The sequence below is a fragment of the Dermochelys coriacea genome, chromosome 20, assembly GCF_009764565.3.
Source record: "Dermochelys coriacea isolate rDerCor1 chromosome 20, rDerCor1.pri.v4, whole genome shotgun sequence".
NCBI classification, from domain to species: domain Eukaryota; kingdom Metazoa; phylum Chordata; order Testudines; family Dermochelyidae; genus Dermochelys; species Dermochelys coriacea.
This window is the reverse complement of record NC_050087.2, coordinates 2400961-2416264: the sequence shown is the minus strand read 5'-3', so window position 1 is coordinate 2416264 and position 15304 is coordinate 2400961. Positions and strand designations below refer to the sequence as shown.

At 56.2% G+C, this 15304-nt stretch overlaps 2 protein-coding genes across 7 annotated transcripts in view; one reads left to right on the top strand and one right to left on the bottom strand.

Annotated features, from left to right (window-relative positions):
* Positions 1-3091: 3091 nt before the first annotated feature.
* Positions 3092-9337, bottom strand: NABP2 (nucleic acid binding protein 2). 3 transcript variants are annotated; one of them, XM_038378295.2, is made up of 7 exons: positions 8990-9129; positions 8071-8180; positions 7209-7347; positions 5897-5968; positions 5367-5448; positions 4914-4980; positions 3092-4570 (listed from the first exon to the last, which is right to left on the bottom strand). In XM_038378295.2, the coding sequence occupies exons 2-7, from the start codon at positions 8147-8149 to the stop codon at positions 4389-4391; spliced, it is 621 nt and encodes a 206-aa protein (XP_038234223.1). In that variant the 5' UTR covers positions 8150-8180; positions 8990-9129; the 3' UTR covers positions 3092-4388. The 3 variants fall into 3 exon arrangements, with proteins under 3 accessions (XP_038234223.1, XP_043362446.1, XP_038234222.1); XM_043506511.1 differs by lacking the exon at positions 8990-9129 and adding an exon at positions 8732-8948; XM_038378294.2 differs by lacking the exon at positions 8990-9129 and adding an exon at positions 9229-9337 and having other exon boundaries at positions 3094-4570.
* A 1531-nt stretch (positions 9338-10868) lies between these two features.
* RNF41 (ring finger protein 41) overlaps positions 10869-15304 on the top strand; it is a 31845-nt gene continuing 27409 nt past the window's right edge. For 3 of the 4 annotated variants that reach the window (XM_038378283.2, XM_038378280.2, XM_038378281.2), the window contains exons 1-2: positions 10869-11011; positions 14385-14570. The gene's annotated coding sequence lies outside the window, so the exon portion shown is untranslated. The remainder of the gene's footprint in view (positions 11012-14384; positions 14571-15304) is intronic. The other variant, XM_043506509.1, reaches the window with a different exon arrangement.

The following is a 15304-nucleotide window of genomic DNA, read 5'->3' as shown; positions in this document are numbered from 1 at the left end:
GCGGCCTTGACACTCCCCGCCAGGGAAGTCACGTCCGCGGGGAGGAGATGGGCCGCCAGCCTACGGCTCTTTTCCCGGCCGGGCCCGTGGGGCCAAGCGTCCCCAGGCCACGGGGGTCGAGCCAGTTTCACCCGCCCGTCCCTCAGTGTTCCCGCTAATGTTTGACAGGCCCTGTGCCCAAAACGTGTCTTCTGTGCAGACGGTTTGTGCGCGGTGCTTCGACGTGGGCGCTGGTTTGAGGATCTGGGTGCGCCCACACCGGCGCGGCTCACAGGGACCAGGGGCCTCCGTCTCTTTCCAGGCGGCAGGACAATCCAGGAGCCTCCCGGCCGAGGCCGGGGCCGGTGGGGCCGGGGATCCCGGGCCCAGCGTCGTCCCCCTGCCCGCTCTCTGGTCCGAGCAAGGTAACCAAGCTACCACCAGGGGTGTCGAGGGTCCCGCCGCATGGGGGGGTGGGGGGAAGCCGGACCCGCTCGATCCCGTCGTCCCGATCGGAGCCAGAAAAAATTGTTCCCCCAGGATTCCCGGTTCCGCCCCCCATGCCTGCCGGGTCTGAGCCCCCCTCGTACTGCAGACCCTGGTCTCGCAGGGGCACATGAGAGACCCCCCCCCCCGGAAGAAATCGGCCTGATGCTAACGGGGCACTGGGGTTCCGTTCCCACCCGGCCTGCTGGGAGCGGCAACTGCTTTGGGAAGGTCCGAGCGGCCTGGGGTTATTAAAACGCCCCTGGCCCTCGTCTGGGCTGTCACCAGCTCCCGCCAGACACTGGGTTCCCCTTCCCGAGAGTTGCTGTGAGCTGCCACGCTCCGCCCCAGAGGTGGCTGCATTTCTGTGGCCGGTCCATTCGGCGCATCAGAGCCCCACCATGATATTACAGAGCGAGGCATGATGGGATGGGGTTTCCGGGGGCGGGAAGGTCCCATCCTGGGGAAGGCCCCCCCAGCCCCTGGAGAAGGGTAGGGTTGTGGGAGGGGGAGCACGTGTCCTTGACAGGCAGTTTTGCAAGCCCAGATGGCTTTATTAATAGGAGTTAATGATTCACCTGGGTGATAACTCAGATATGAAGCCAGCACCGAGTCCCCCCACCCGCCTGCCAGGCCAGCCCTGTGTCAAACCAGGCAACTGCCATGTCCTGGCTCTTGGGGGGGGGACAAGAACTGAGCAGGGGGTAGCACCAGCCGGAGGCTCTGGGCCCCAGAGGCAGAAAAGCCAGAAAAGTCCAATGTCCAGTTCCCCGGGGGGCGGGGAGGTGCAGGCTGCTGCTGTGGCCCATGCAGCTTTCCCCCCCCCCACTTTATTGCCCCTCCAGCAGGAGGAATCAAGGGGCAGGTTCTGAGAGGAGCCAAGGGGGGAGGGGTTGGGGTAGGCCAGAGCTGGTGACTAGGAATCTCAAATCCTTCTCCCATCTGTCCTGCCCCCCCACCCCTGGAGAGTCCAGGCCAAAGGTAAATCTACTTGTCTGTTTGCACAATATCTAGGGCAGGTCCCATGGCTGCCCCCCAATCCCTGCTGGCCTGGAAAACTCTCTGTCAGCTCCAGTTCAGCATGGACAGGGTATGACCCCGGCCTGGCAGATGATGGACACCTGGGTGTCACAGGGTTAAAACTCTAGAAATGCCCATCTCTTTTTCACGTGACTCCAGGTGCTGGGGCTTTGGGAATCGCCCCGATTAGCGGGAGAGCTGGCACAGCTCTGTCACCTCACGTGTTTGACAGGCCGCCTGGAACTCTCCCTGCTACCAGCCCCAGGAACGGGTCCTGTCCTATTATGTTCCCGAGGGGGGGAGTCCTACCCCAGCTGCTTCCCATCCACCCCGTGGTCTTATCAACCTGCTAGATCTGCCCGAGAGCCTGAGGACACATCTAGGACGCACCAAGTTGGGCCAGCGTCATGGGTGTAGTTATTAGCCGCAGCAGGGAGAGCCCTGCCCAGGCCGGAGCACGCCAGGTGCTGTACAAACAATGCTGTGTTCCCATGGGGGCGCCCTGCCGCCACCTCAGTGCTGACTTCACGCCATGAGGTTTTCCCCCAGACGGGGCACCAGGCGAACACACCAGGAACAGCCTCTGGGAAACCACCCTGATGCTGTTTGCACACCCACCCAGAGGGCTGCATCTGGCCAGGGCGGGTGCCAGCCACCTCCCCTGCCCCAGTCCAAAAACACCAGCTTCCAACTCTGCCCCAGAGCCAGCTCCAGTCCCACCTTTGGTTTACTGGGGGGGGGGGGGCTTGGAGGGGGCTGATTCTTGTCTGGCAGCACTCAGGGCTGCTTCATTGCAGTCTTTGCCCAGCACTGGGGCTTTACCCCCCCTGCCCATGGGGGATCTGTCCCTCCCCAGAAGCGGGGAAAGGAAATGCACTTACCTGGTGCAGTGTCTTGGTCCCTGCTCTTTGCTGCACAAAATCTGGCTGCTCCAGTACCTGAGGGGCAAGGGTCAGGCAGGTCTCCCCGAAGCCTGGCCCCTCCCCCCAGCCAGAGGGTCTGAAGGGAGGAGACTAAAAGGGCGAGTCCCATGTGGGTTTCCTGCCCCATCAGCCTGCAGGGCGCTGGCCGAGGTGCAGAGGGAGGGGGCTGGTCCCAAGCTGCAGCCCTGCACAGACCCTGGGCACTGTCATCTCATGGCAGGAACAGTGACCTGGCTCCTGGGTTCAAATCCAGCCCCTGGGGTCACCCCACCAGTCAGGGACAGAGCTGGGGAGCTACAAGCCAGGTCTCCTGCGGCCCAGTGCAGCCCCCCACCTACTGGGCCCCGCTGCCTCCCTTCGCAGTTTGTGCCCACTTGGAGCTCACTGAGCTGCAGAAGGAAGCTTGCGCTGGGGACGGGCCTTGTCCTGCCCAGGGGAGAAATTTTTCCATCTAATGTTCAGTGTGACTTGGACAGGAGCAGCACTCAGCACACAGCACCCCTTCTCGTCTTTCAATCTATGACTATGGACTGGGCCAGCTGGCCAGTATAATGCCCAGCGGGGCCACGCTGCCGCCAGCATATGGGGCTGGATTTTGTTATGGGGCTTGGGAATGCGGGGTTGTGGGGGGGAGTTTGATCTCAGCCACTACAAGCTGCTCTGGTGCCGGACTCGGGGGGGCTGATGCCAGCAGACCAGGCCCGGTGTGGCTGGTGCAAAGGTTCCCCTGGGGCCCGGGCGCAAGCAACCACACGGCAGGTGGAGGGGGATGGCGGCACGACCTTTATTCCAAAGCAGCCCCGGGCAGGTCAGTGACTCAGCTCGGGTGAGACAAGAGAAGGGAGTTTGGGGGGGGGGGGGGGAGTTAAAACAGAATAAAAGGGGGGTGGTGGCTGGGAGCATCAGGCTGGGGGGGGAAGAGCATTCTCCAAACCAGCGGGCGAGGGAGAACAGCTCCAAGGCCAGCGCCAGGCCCGATCCTGCTGGGGGATCCCTCCCTGGGTGGGCAGACGTGACAGCAATTTGGGTGAGTCTCTCCTGGGGGCCTAGAGCCCAAATCCTCCTTCTAGCCCGTCCCGGGAGCTGCCCCCACCAGCTCCATGATGCGAGGGGGCTGCCAGCTGCTGGGGGGGGGGTTGCTCGTCGTGACGGAGACATTTGTCTCCTCGCAACTGGCCTGAGACCCAGCAAACTCATTCCATGCAGGGTGGGGCCCAGAGCGCCCAGGCAGGGATCACGGCCAACCTGGGCTGGAACCAGCGCCCCCCCCATCGCTCCCCCCTTCTGCTGTGTGCGCCCCAAGGTACCCTGAGCTGCTGCTGGCCCGGGGGGGGGGAGCGGAGGGGATGGGGGAGAGATTTGGCTCCACACTCCGTCTTAGGCAGCCTCCGCTGAGACACCAAGACCCAAAGGGGGCAAGGAGAGGGGGGCTGCTGCCCCCCATCCTACACCCGGCAGCTTCAGCAGTCCCCATCCGCCCCCCCGGCCGCTGACCCCACCTGGCAAAAGCGGCTTTTTTAAAGTTTGCTAAAAAGTTTCAGGATATTTGTAAAAAAAAACAAAAAAAAAAACAAAACCCAAGAACAATTAAAAAAGTCCACCAAAGGAACGAAATCCAGTGAGCTGGGGAGGGAGGGGGAGCTGGCATCCCCCCCCAAGGGGCATGTGGGGATCCCAGCGGGGGCAGGGCTGCACTTTGCTGCGGCTCCGTTTAGTCTCAGAGCAGAGCTGTGAAGGGCCGGTTTCCAATGGGGGGGCGCCCCCCTCCCCATCACTGCTCAGGAGAACACCACGGTCCCGGTGAAAATGGTCACGACCGCGACGACTAAAACGCTCTTGATTTGCTGTCTCTGATCTAGCCCGAAGTGACGCCTGGCCATGGTCTCTCCTGCCCCCCAGCCCAGCCTCCTCCCGGCCTTGGCAGTGGGGCCCGGGGCGAGCCGGCACAGTGCTGGGGTGGGGGGTCCCGGCCCCGCGGTGTTATCTCTTGCTGCTTCGCCGGGTCTCTTTGCCGTTGCTGATGGGGTTGGAGGACGAGCTGGACCCGGCCGAGCCTGCGCCCTGGTGATTCGGCTGGCTCCTGGTGATCCGGCCGCTGGGTGGGTGTGGGGGGCCGCTGGGGCTTGGGGCACTCAGCCCGTTGCCGTTCTGGTTGTCGGCAGCTGAAAACAAAAGCGACAGATTGCACAGGGAAATGAACAGCGAAACTAAGGCAGGGCTGGGCAGAGAACCCAGGAGTCCTGGTTCCCAGCCCCTGCTGTTCTACCCACTACACCCCAGTCCCCACCCAGAGCTGGGGATAGAACCCAGGAGCCCTAGCTCCCAGACCGCTCTGCTCTAACCTCCTAGACTCCCCTCCCCGATTATTGGACTAGAGAATCGGCTTGAGCTGAGAATGCCCCCGAGTGGTTAGTGCTGAACGGCTCTGAAGCAGGGTCATGTCCCACCTGCCTTTCTCAGGGGTGGGGGGACATCCAGCCTGCAGACCTAGGGGGGCTCCCTTACCTGGGGACGATGCGGCAGGGCCTGGGGTGGTCTGGGAAGCAGCAGGGGTCGCGTTGTCGTTCGGGGCCTGAAGGAAACGGGAGAGAGAACTCATGGTCCCGGATCTCGCAGGATGCTGGTGCACTTCCACAGCTGCCCGCGGGACAGAGATGCGGCTGCTTCTGGGCCGCAGCCAGCACAGCCGCGCGTCTCTGACGTCCACAAATCCACCCCCACCCCACCCCGTCCCAGCAGGGGCAGAGCCTGGGGGAGAGTCCAGTGACACTCCAGTGCCTGCTGCATATCCTGGCTCCTGGGGTTGGCAGCTGCAGGAAGCCCCAAGGGCTTTTTCACAGACTTATTCCCTGGGCCACAGGAGGCCCCATGGGCATCCGCAGGTGAGCAAATCCGATTACCCTGCTAGATGGGCCCCGCCAGCCCTCTGACCCCAGCTGGGAACCGGCTGGTACTCACGGCTTTGCTCTGGGACTGCTGGATCACGTACTCTGGGTTGGGTTCGCTGAAGTTCGGGACCTCGGAGTAAATCATGCAGAACCTAGGGAGGGAAATGGCAGGTCAGCGAGGCCACCAGGAGACCGGCCAGCCCCTTCCTCCCCTCGCACTCAGACATATCCCGGAGGAGGGGATGCCCCGACTCTCCAGCAGCGAGAGACCTGGACTGTCTCAGGTCAGGATCTTGATGCCAGCTGTGCTGGGAATACAATACCCAGGTATCCAGTCTCCCCTGCTCTAACCACCAGGCCAGGGCTGGGAACAGAACCCAGGAGTCCTGGCTCCCCACCCCCACCCTACTCTGAACACCAGTCACTCCTGAGTAGACACCCACAGGGCCAGCTAGGCTGGCTGCCTGGTCAGCCCCGGGGGCAAATCGCTCCGGCTTTGGGGCTGCCCCACACTTCTCCCCTCCCCAGCCTCTAAGGAGCCAGGGTCCAGGGAGCGATGTCCCCAGGGCTCCCGCAGTGAAGCCGACAGGACTTCCTTACTCTCCGATTTTCTGCAGGTCTCCTCCGCGGCCCGTGTAGAGGGTCAGGCAGCCTTTGAAAACTGATGCGTAGCTGAAAGCAAGAGGAATGCCGAGATCTGGGGTTAACTGCGCGGGGCTGGCCCAGCGGCTACAGGCCAGAAATCTCACACGGGACACGCACCCTGGACTGGGTGCAGAATTAGGGGCCTCAATTCTCACTTCCCCTGAACCTGCACTTGAGGGAGGCACTTTTGTGCTCCCAATGCTCTGGGGCTTGCCAGGGAACCCCCCCCCCCGGTGTAAGTTACAGTAGCCCTGAGGCTACTCTGACTTGTACTCTGTTTCCCACAACCCCCTATGGAAAAGGGGGCCTGGCCCGGCAACACTGTGTGCTGCTTCAGCAATGCCACCAGGGGGCGCTCTAATTATTCTTTCAAGTGGCTCCCACAAAAGCAGTTGCAGTTTCCAGGTGCAGCGCGAGCCTGGCTGGGAGTGGCAGGAGGAAGAGATGAGATCCATCCACTCAGAATGACAAGGATTTCTCCAGGGGTACAGGGACAGTAAAATCCTGCCTTGAAGTCGTGTCTAAGCTAAGCCGACATGATGAATCCATTGAGATCAGTCCTACCCGCTTATGGTAACTCCCCCCCGCCTCCAGTGTCCAGGGATAGAGAGCTGGTGTCATATTACTACACTGACATTAACTCTGTGTGTCTGTGCGCGTGCAGAAGGATCTTTTCCAGGGACCTAACTGGATTTTTTATTTAAAAATTGTATCTATATATTTAAAATAATAAAGTCTCCTACCCAAGGTGCCCAGACACCACCATGCATCCACTACCATGCACACTCAGCGTTAAAGTCATCAGCAGGAATTCAGCCACCGCCCTCGGCCTTCTCCCAAACCCCCCTATCCTTTGCAACCTGCCTGGAAAGTTAGGAAATTTGGGCTATTTCAGAGCATTGAGACGACCGGATCCCGCAAGGAGCCAGAGCTCGCACGTAGCTCTGAGCAGGCAGATGAAGGCCTGTTTGCTCAGGCTTGTATCTCCCTTGACAAATAAAGGAGACCATACGCTTTCCTTCTGCTGAGAATGAATGCCAGGGAGAAGAGCAGCCTTGCCCCTTCTCCTCGCCCCGGAAGGGCAGGCATCGCAGTCTCAGATGTGGGGAGCTCAGGTGAGCCCCCGGCCTGGTCTATCAAACCCCGAATGAGCTTGTCTCAGGAGCCCTGGGGGGCCTGAGGCTGATAGGCTGGGCATGAAGCAGGCGCCAACATGATTGGGTCCCGAGGCCGCCCCCCCCCTCCCGCCCAGCAGGGTCTCGCCTACCCTTTGGTCAATCGGATGATGTCTCCCGGCTGAATGAGGTTCCCTACATCATCCCACACTGAGATGTTGATGCTGCCGGTTTTGTCGGCTACTTTGCACGTCCGCACCTCGTGGCCATCCTTTGTCTTGGTCACCCGACCTGCAGGGGGGAGCGGGACACCTCCATGGTAACACAGACGAGCCCCTTTGGGCTACACAAGGCCTTGTACAAACACAGACCACAAAGGTGGTCCCGGCCTAAGGTCCCAAGCCTATGAACGCTGAGTCACGGCCGCAAACGTAAGCATCTGCCCTCACCCTATGTCAATTATGGTGTCTCAAAAATGGACACTGACATCACTAAGCAGCTAGGGCAGGGGGTGAAAGCCAGCCACAGATATTGTTTGAGAACTGATTGCAACAGTTAAAGGAATTTCAGTAAGACAGCGGCTCTTAACCTTTCCAGACGACTGTCCCTCTTTCAGGTGTCGGATCAGTCTTGCCTACCCCCCAGTTTCACCTCACTTAAAAAACTACTTGTTTACAAAATCAGACATAAAAATACAGCAGTGTCCCAGCCCCGCTACTATAGAAAAATGGCGGACTTTCTCATTTATAGCATAGAATTATAAAATCAATCAATTGGAATATAAATATTGTACTTACATTTCAGTGTCTGGTATGTAGACCAGTATAAATAAGTCATTGTCTGTATGAAATTGTAGTTTGTCCTGACTTCGCTAATGCTTTTTATGTAGCCTGTTGTAAAACTAGGCAAATATCTAGATGAGCTGATGTCCCGCAGAAGACGTCTATATACCCCTGGTTGAGAACCACTACAGTAAGATATTTAATATATCTCTTGCACATTATTAATACCCACCTGTTTCCAGTACAATAAAAATAAGGTTCAAGTTTTTCAAGCCGGGTTTAATGTCCTTTACAAAGGTTTCAGTCGTCATATTGAGGAGCTTCTGGCTTCTACTATGTTATCTGTGCAAATAATAATAAAATAATGTAACCACATTTGAAAAGAAAGCGACAGCGCACAGAATGGAAAGGCAGGTGCTGGCTACTGTAGCCAAGGTGGAGCAAATGCACCAACATGGAGAAATGTGCAGGATCAGGAGTTAAGTGTTTATTATTGAATTGGCACAGGTACCTCACAAGGTTAGCCAATAGGGGAATGCCCTGTCGGAAGAACGAAACATCCTGCTGTTAATTTATCCCCAAAGGAAAGAAAATACAAAATGGCAACCACAATTGAAGATTCTTGCAAGGAAAGTGCATCTGTTTTTCATTTCTGCACAAATTTCTATCACTGAGTTGAGACCTTGACAATACAATTGCATTACTTTCTTTTTGCACAAATTTTAGCCATGAGTCAGACTGTGGCAAGAAAAACCCATTTCTGTATGCAATGATTGCAACCCTGATTCAGACCAACAATATTTCATCTTGCTATTTTGCAAAAGTCACCCGCCTGCAAATCTGTGTTCACCTTGCAAAACGGAGACAGGCTAATTAAAATAAAATACATACACTGAAAATCCACCTGTGCATCTTTTTCTTTAACCCACAAATTGCACCAGAAATTCAGACCCTACGTACTGACACACGGCGTTCAGATCCCTGCCGGGAAAATGCATTTTATCTTTTGCACAAATCACAGCCCGGATTTCACACCACCGCCAGGAAAAGCGCCTGTTTCTCTTTTTGTATAAATTGCAACCCCATCCCCATTCACCCTGCTGCAAGAAAAGTGCTTTTCTCCGGGAGTGGAGAAGTGGAGGCTCATTCACCTCGGAGGATCAGTTCGCTCATGTGTTGGTGGAAATTCTTGCCGTGGAGGGGAAAAAAGGAGACAGGATTTGGGGACTGAAAATTGCTGGGGAGGTGCAGGTATCCCCTGCAACATGCGCGCCCCCTGCCCTGCAATGCACCACATGCAAGGGGGCTCAAGCTCCTGAGGCTGCTGCAGACGGGGGCTGATGGGGTAGAAATCGGGGGGATCCCGCCCCCCTTTCCCTGTAAAACTGACCTGATGGAACGTTGGGTTGCAGACATTCCAGGAAGTATCCAGCGGCGCTCTGAGTAGCCAATCACAGCAGCAGGACGTTCTGCGACATGGATGAACGTGCTACACCTCCAGCCAATTGCATTGCAGGGGGAGGCCTGGCATTGAGGGTTTAAAGGGGCAGCAACATCCCCTGCACGCGTGTGAAATTTCCCAGAGGGGGGAGATACCAGCCTTTCCTATGTACATTGTACTCGGAGCAGTGGAGCCTAGATCTAACCCCCTGGACCATTCACACCCAGGTGCATGAATCACACAAGTTCTGTTACTACACGAGGGCCGGCGTGGCTCACGCCATGACGCTGCGGCTAGACATGTGTGGATCACACACCCCCCTTGGCACCCATCCAGTGTTATTCCTGTTTAGGATGTGCCTTGCGGAGCACCTAGTCATGGCCCAGGGCCCGTCGTACCAGGTGGGGTAGAACTGCAGAACAAAAACATTCCCCGAGCGGGTATCCATCCATGCTGTGACGGCCCATGGGAGAGAAAAGGGGGCAGGGGGTTGAAGTAATATGTTTTATTGGACCAGCCTCTGTGGGTGAGAGACACTTGCTGTCACGTGTGAGTCATGCGTGCGGTGATGGCATGGGTCACGCGTGGCACAGGTGGCTCATGTGTCCCAGCACCGGACGACTAGGCCTGGGAGAGGCACATGTAGGTGAGGTTCATAATAAAGAATGATGGTTTTTAACATTTGCCACCAGCAGAGGCTCAAGCTGGTTGATAGAGGGAAGGAAAAGCCCCTTCTCCAGGGATTTCACTGGCCAGGAATAAGCTCCAGCCTGAGGAATCATTTTCATCAGGTAAAGGAGGGGGAGGCCACACTGCCGTTGCTGTTCACTTGGCAGACAGAGGGGCACGATCAGGGCCAGACAGACAGAGGTGCAGGGACAGGGTCAGGAACAGGCTCACACAGGGGCAGACACAAGGACAGACAGATCCAGGGGCAGGGACAGACAGACCCAGGGAGGACTGGGGGGGGGCCGGGACAGACAGACCCAGGGGCAGGGACAGACAGACCCAGGGGGGACTGGGGGGGGGCCGGGACAGACAGACCCAGGGAGGACTGGGGGGGGCCGGGACAGACAGACCCAGGGAGGACGGGGGGGCAGGGACAGATAGACACAGGGAGGGGGGGGCAGGGACGGACAGACAGACCCAGGGAGGACTGGGGGGGGGCCGGGACAGACAGACCCAGGGAGGACGGGGGGGCAGGGACAGATAGACACAGGGAGGGGGGGCAGGGACGGACAGACAGACCCAGGGGGGACTGGGGGGGGGCCGGGACAGACAGACCCAGGGAGGACTGGGGGGGGCCGGGACAGATAGACACGGGGGGGGGGGGCAGGGACGGACAGACAGACCCAGGGGGGACTGGGGGGGGCGCAGGGACAGACAGACCTAGGGGCAGACGACCCCCCACAACCAACCACTCCCAGCCAGCATGGAGGGAAGCCCCGCCCCCTCCCGCTTTTGGGCCCGGAGCGGCGGCCCGCCGGCCATAGAGTCCCCCCCCCTCTGCCCTCCGGCGGGGTAGAGCGGCCGGCGATCATAGAGTCCTCGTCCCCCTCCCCCCCAGCCCGCTAGTGGCTGGAGCGTCGCATCCGGGCGGGGCGCCCCCGTGTTTCCGGCGGGGCGGGGGGTTGCGTAGCAGCGCCGGGGCCGGGCGGGGGCCGGGGAGGCTGCGGCCGCCTCTGAGCCCTGCAGGGTCCCGGAGCAGCCCGAGGAGCCGGGGCTCGGCGCGGTACGTGGGAGGGTTTGGTAGGACGGGATCTGGGGCGGGGGGGTCGGTGGGGGGAAGGGGGTCTGGGGCGGGGGAAGGGGCGGGGGGGTCGGTGGGGGGAAGGGGGTCTGGGGCGGAGGAAGGGGCGGGGGGGTCGGTCGGGGGAAGGGGTCGGTGGGGGGAAGGGGTCTGGGCGGGGGGAAGGGGCGGGGGGTCGGTCGGGGGGGGGGGGGGGGTCTGGGGGGGAGGGGGGGCGGGGGGGGGGGTCGGTGGGGGGAAGGGGGTCTGGGGCGGGGAAGGGGCGGGGGGGTCGGTGGGGAAGGGGGTCTGGGCGGGGGGCGGGGCGGGGGGGGGGCGGGGGCGGGGGGGGGGAGGGGGGGGGGGGCGGGGGGGGGGGGTCTGGGCGGGGAAGGGGTTCTGGGGGGTCTGGGGGGGGGGAAGGGGTTGCAGGTTGGCAGGGAATGATCTGGGGGGCCTTGGGTGGAGGCTGGGGGAGGTGGCCAAGGACGAATGGTCTGGTGGGGGGTTGTAGAGAGAGGTGGAGAGGGGGCCCTTAGGGCGCTGTCTGGTTATACAGGCCCCCCCAGGTGTGTGGGGTGGCCACAGGGACCTGGTTCGTTCGGGGCAGTGACTGGGACACTTGCTGCCAAAACTGATTTTTTGCAAGTTTAGTGATTAAGCAAATAACCTGATTTAAAAACCCCAAGATCCTTCCTCTGCCTTGTGCGTGGGTCCTAGGAAATGAGCTCTAATTCGTCCTGACGAGTGCCCTCTGACTTTAATGTCTGATAGTATTTCATATCCTCCGCATCAACTGGCCCAGGCTGGTGGAGTCTGGGCTGCTGCTAAATTGTTGCTGAGAAAATGGGGTGAAATCACTGTGGTTTGGGGAATAGGGAGGTTCCGCCTCCTTGTGTTGCATCGTAAATGCTTGGTGCTGCTCACTATAAATGCTCTCCCAATAGGTTCTCACAGTTACTTTTTAATTGGTCAGGGGATTGTTGCTGTTATGGTGAATTATTGAAATGTGTAGCCTCTGGGTGCTACTTTCATTCAGGCAGGATCGTGGCCCTTTTTTTCTTTAACCCCGTAGGAAAGCACAGTCTAGAACACTGGCATACAGAGACAAGAGGTGAGGGAACTGATCAAATATACACAGTGTCTATATATGAATTATATAGACACTCTACACTGATAAAAGGGAATGTGGAGAACATTTAGCACAGGGGTTGGCAGCCTTTCAGAAGTGGTGTGCCGAGTCTTCATTTATTCACTCTAATTTAAGGTTTTGTGTGCCAGTCATACATTTTAATGTTTTTAGAAGATCTCTTTCTATAAGTCTATAATATATAACTAAATTGTTATTGTATGTAAAGTAAATAAGGTTTTTAAAATGTTTAAGAAGCTTCATTTAAAATTAAATGAAAATGCAGAGCCCCCCCGCCCCACCCCAGACCGGTGGCCAGGACCTGGGCAGTGTGAGTGCCACTGAAAATCAGCTTGTGTGCCACAGGTTGCCTATCCCTGATTTAGCACATCGTGGTTTTCTAAGTGCTGTATGAATCTGTTGTCTTTCAGAGCTCAGTTGTTTGCTCAGGCCTTTGAGGAAGAGTCTGGGGCATTGTTCCCGCTAAGCTGTGCGAGCATGCACAGATCCTACACCCCGCGCACACAGCAAAACACCACGTGCACAAAAATTTGCACAGAAGAAATGTTTTGCACACATAGCCTGTCAAAAATTAGAGGGAACATTGGTCTGGGGTGTAGGGAAGTGGGGATTGAAGTGGAATAGAGTTTATGGAGGGGATGGTATGATGGCATAGCCTAATTTTGACAATTAATTGATCTTTGACTATTAGCGGTAAATATGCCCAATGGACTGTGATGGGACACTAGATGGGGTGGGATCTGAGTTACTACAGAGAATTTTTTCCTGGATGTCTGGCTGATGAGCCTTGCCCACATGCTCAGGGTTTAGCTGATTGCCATATTTGTTTTTCGGGAAGGAATTTTCTTCCAGGGCAGATTGGCAGAGGCCCTGGGGGTTTTTCACCTTCCTCTGCAGCATGGGGCACGGGTCACTTGCTGGAGGATTCTCTGCACCTTGAAGTCTTTAAACCATGATTTGAGGACTTCAGTAACTCAGACATGGGTTAGGGGTTTTACAGGAGTGGGTGGGTGAGATTCTGTGGCCTGCATTATGCAGGAGGTCAGACTAGACCATCATAATGGTCCCTTCTGACCTTAAAGTCTATGATTCTATGATAAATGTGAAATTACTTAACCCACTATGGAAAATACAGTACAGTAGTGACAAACGTGCTTTGTATTGTGATAGTGAATTTTGGGTGCTAGACTTACAAAAGTACAAGGTGTGATGGTTCCCAGTTCATTCCTGCATAAATGTCACAGGGAGATTGCTAGGATGTCCTATTCGGTGGTGGTTGGAAGAACTATATTTGACCGGATTGCGTAGCTTCAGAAGTTCTGCATTTACCTGTAGGGGAGTATATGCTTTCTCCCAATGCTTCCCTTTCTGTTGTGTGAAATCATTCCAGGACAGAACGTTCCTGATCTGAAAATTCTTTACCTGAAATTGAGTTATGTCCCTACCAAGCATCAGTCACACTGAAAAGTTCTATTAGGCCTTGTCTTCACTACCACTTACAAAGCAGACAGTTTCCTCGCTCAGGGGTGTGAAAAAACACACCCCGAGCGGTGCAAGTTTCAGCCCTATAAAGTGGCAGTGTAGACAGTGCTCCAGGGCTGAGAGCTGTTCCCCTTGCAGAGGTGGTTTTATTACACCATTGGGAGAGCCCTGTAAATTGAAAACTCCTCTGTACCCAGCATATGGCAGAACACCTGACTGAACGTCTGTTCCCTAAAACACATGGGAGCATCCAGACCTGAAGCAAATATTTTTCTACTGAAATGATGCAGCGGGCAGACTTTTAGCTGCATGGAGAACAAGGTGTAATAAAAAGCTTTGGGCACAAAGTGATATTTTTCCAGGTGGCTCACATGCTTCAGTTCCTTGTCCTTAAAGAGGATTTGTACCAGTTCTTGTTCAGAGGAAGAATATCGGTGACTGAAAAGGCTCATGCTGTGCAGGGCCTGGTTGTATCAGCAGCACAGGGTGTGCAGCCTCATTAGGCAGGTTATAAAAATGTTACAAATGCTTTGCAGCAAGTGGCTTTTAAGAAATGTGGGTGTATCTGGTGGGGCGGGAGGGATACATGTGGCTAAAGGCATGTGGTCAGTGGAACAGGAGTTCCTGGATAGAAAAGGTTAGGCGATCTTTCACGTGATGCCAGGAGTGCAGCGCAGGGAGCCACACACCTTGCCATATTTCTGTTTACATTCCTCATATTGTTCTCCTTGTTCCTATTCACAGATCAAGCCCCTTTGTGACCTCCTGACTATTCCTGTGGCAACAGGTCTTGGTCACAGGGAAGAATGACGTTTTAATCCGAACGAGGAGGAAGGGAAAAGATGGGCCACTGGGAGCAGCTGCTTAAAAAGAGCAATCAAAACCCACTCCTGTGTCTTTGCCAGATTGGGAGGAATTCTGCCACTGAAGGTAAATACTTCAGTTCAAATCTTCTTCCAGATCTTGATCAGCCGGAGCGTTTAATTAAAAGAAATTTAGACACAGGAGTGTTCAGAACCAAATCAACAGCTTCATTTGTAAATAATACTGTGTGGGGGTGGTGGGGAGGATAGTCCCCTTCTTCTGTACAAGCTAAGGGGCTATAATTGAATTGAGATCACACTTGTCAAAAAAACTTCGTATCTGCTCCAGTTACAAGAGATGCAGGTACAAGCTCTGATCCTGCTTTCGGAATCTTATGGGCAGAACCCCTGTGGCCATGATGAGCCTCTCTGATTTCACTGGAGCTCAGCATGAGGATCTGTCTGCCCAGACCCTGATGCAGAACCTGGCCCTTACTTTGTGCAATTGACGGTGTCTTGTGTGTGGTCACTTTCAGTGCTTCTTCTGTATAGTCCATTTCACCATGGGCAAAACAGTTATTGTTTGGGTTAGGGTACTGCTTAGGGGTCAGGGCCCCATTGTGTTGGGCACTGTACAAACATAGAACAAAGCCCTTACAAGACCCTTCCATATAAACATCTGCAGGGAACAGCAAACCCATTATTCAATTCCAGGGCATAACTATTTCAAGGTGGCTCTGTCAGAAACTGGATTTGGTGGGAAGGTGGTAAATTATTTGAAAAATTCAAGTTGTGTTCCTTTAAGTACTCATTTGAATGGTTGACCTTAAAGTTTTGATTGAATTTTAAAAAAATACCCCT

Coding starts and splice junctions, on each gene's coding strand:
- NABP2 (XM_038378294.2), bottom strand. CDS start 8,149: ATGACGACTGAAACCTTTGTAAAGGACATTAAACCCGGCTTGAAAAAC. Junction 5,449..5,896: donor GACCTGCAGAAAATCGGAGA/GTAAGGAAGTCC, acceptor TTCCCTCCCTAG/GTTCTGCATGATTTACTCCG. Junction 4,571..4,913: donor CCCTGCCGCATCGTCCCCAG/GTAAGGGAGCCC, acceptor TTTTGTTTTCAG/CTGCCGACAACCAGAACGGC.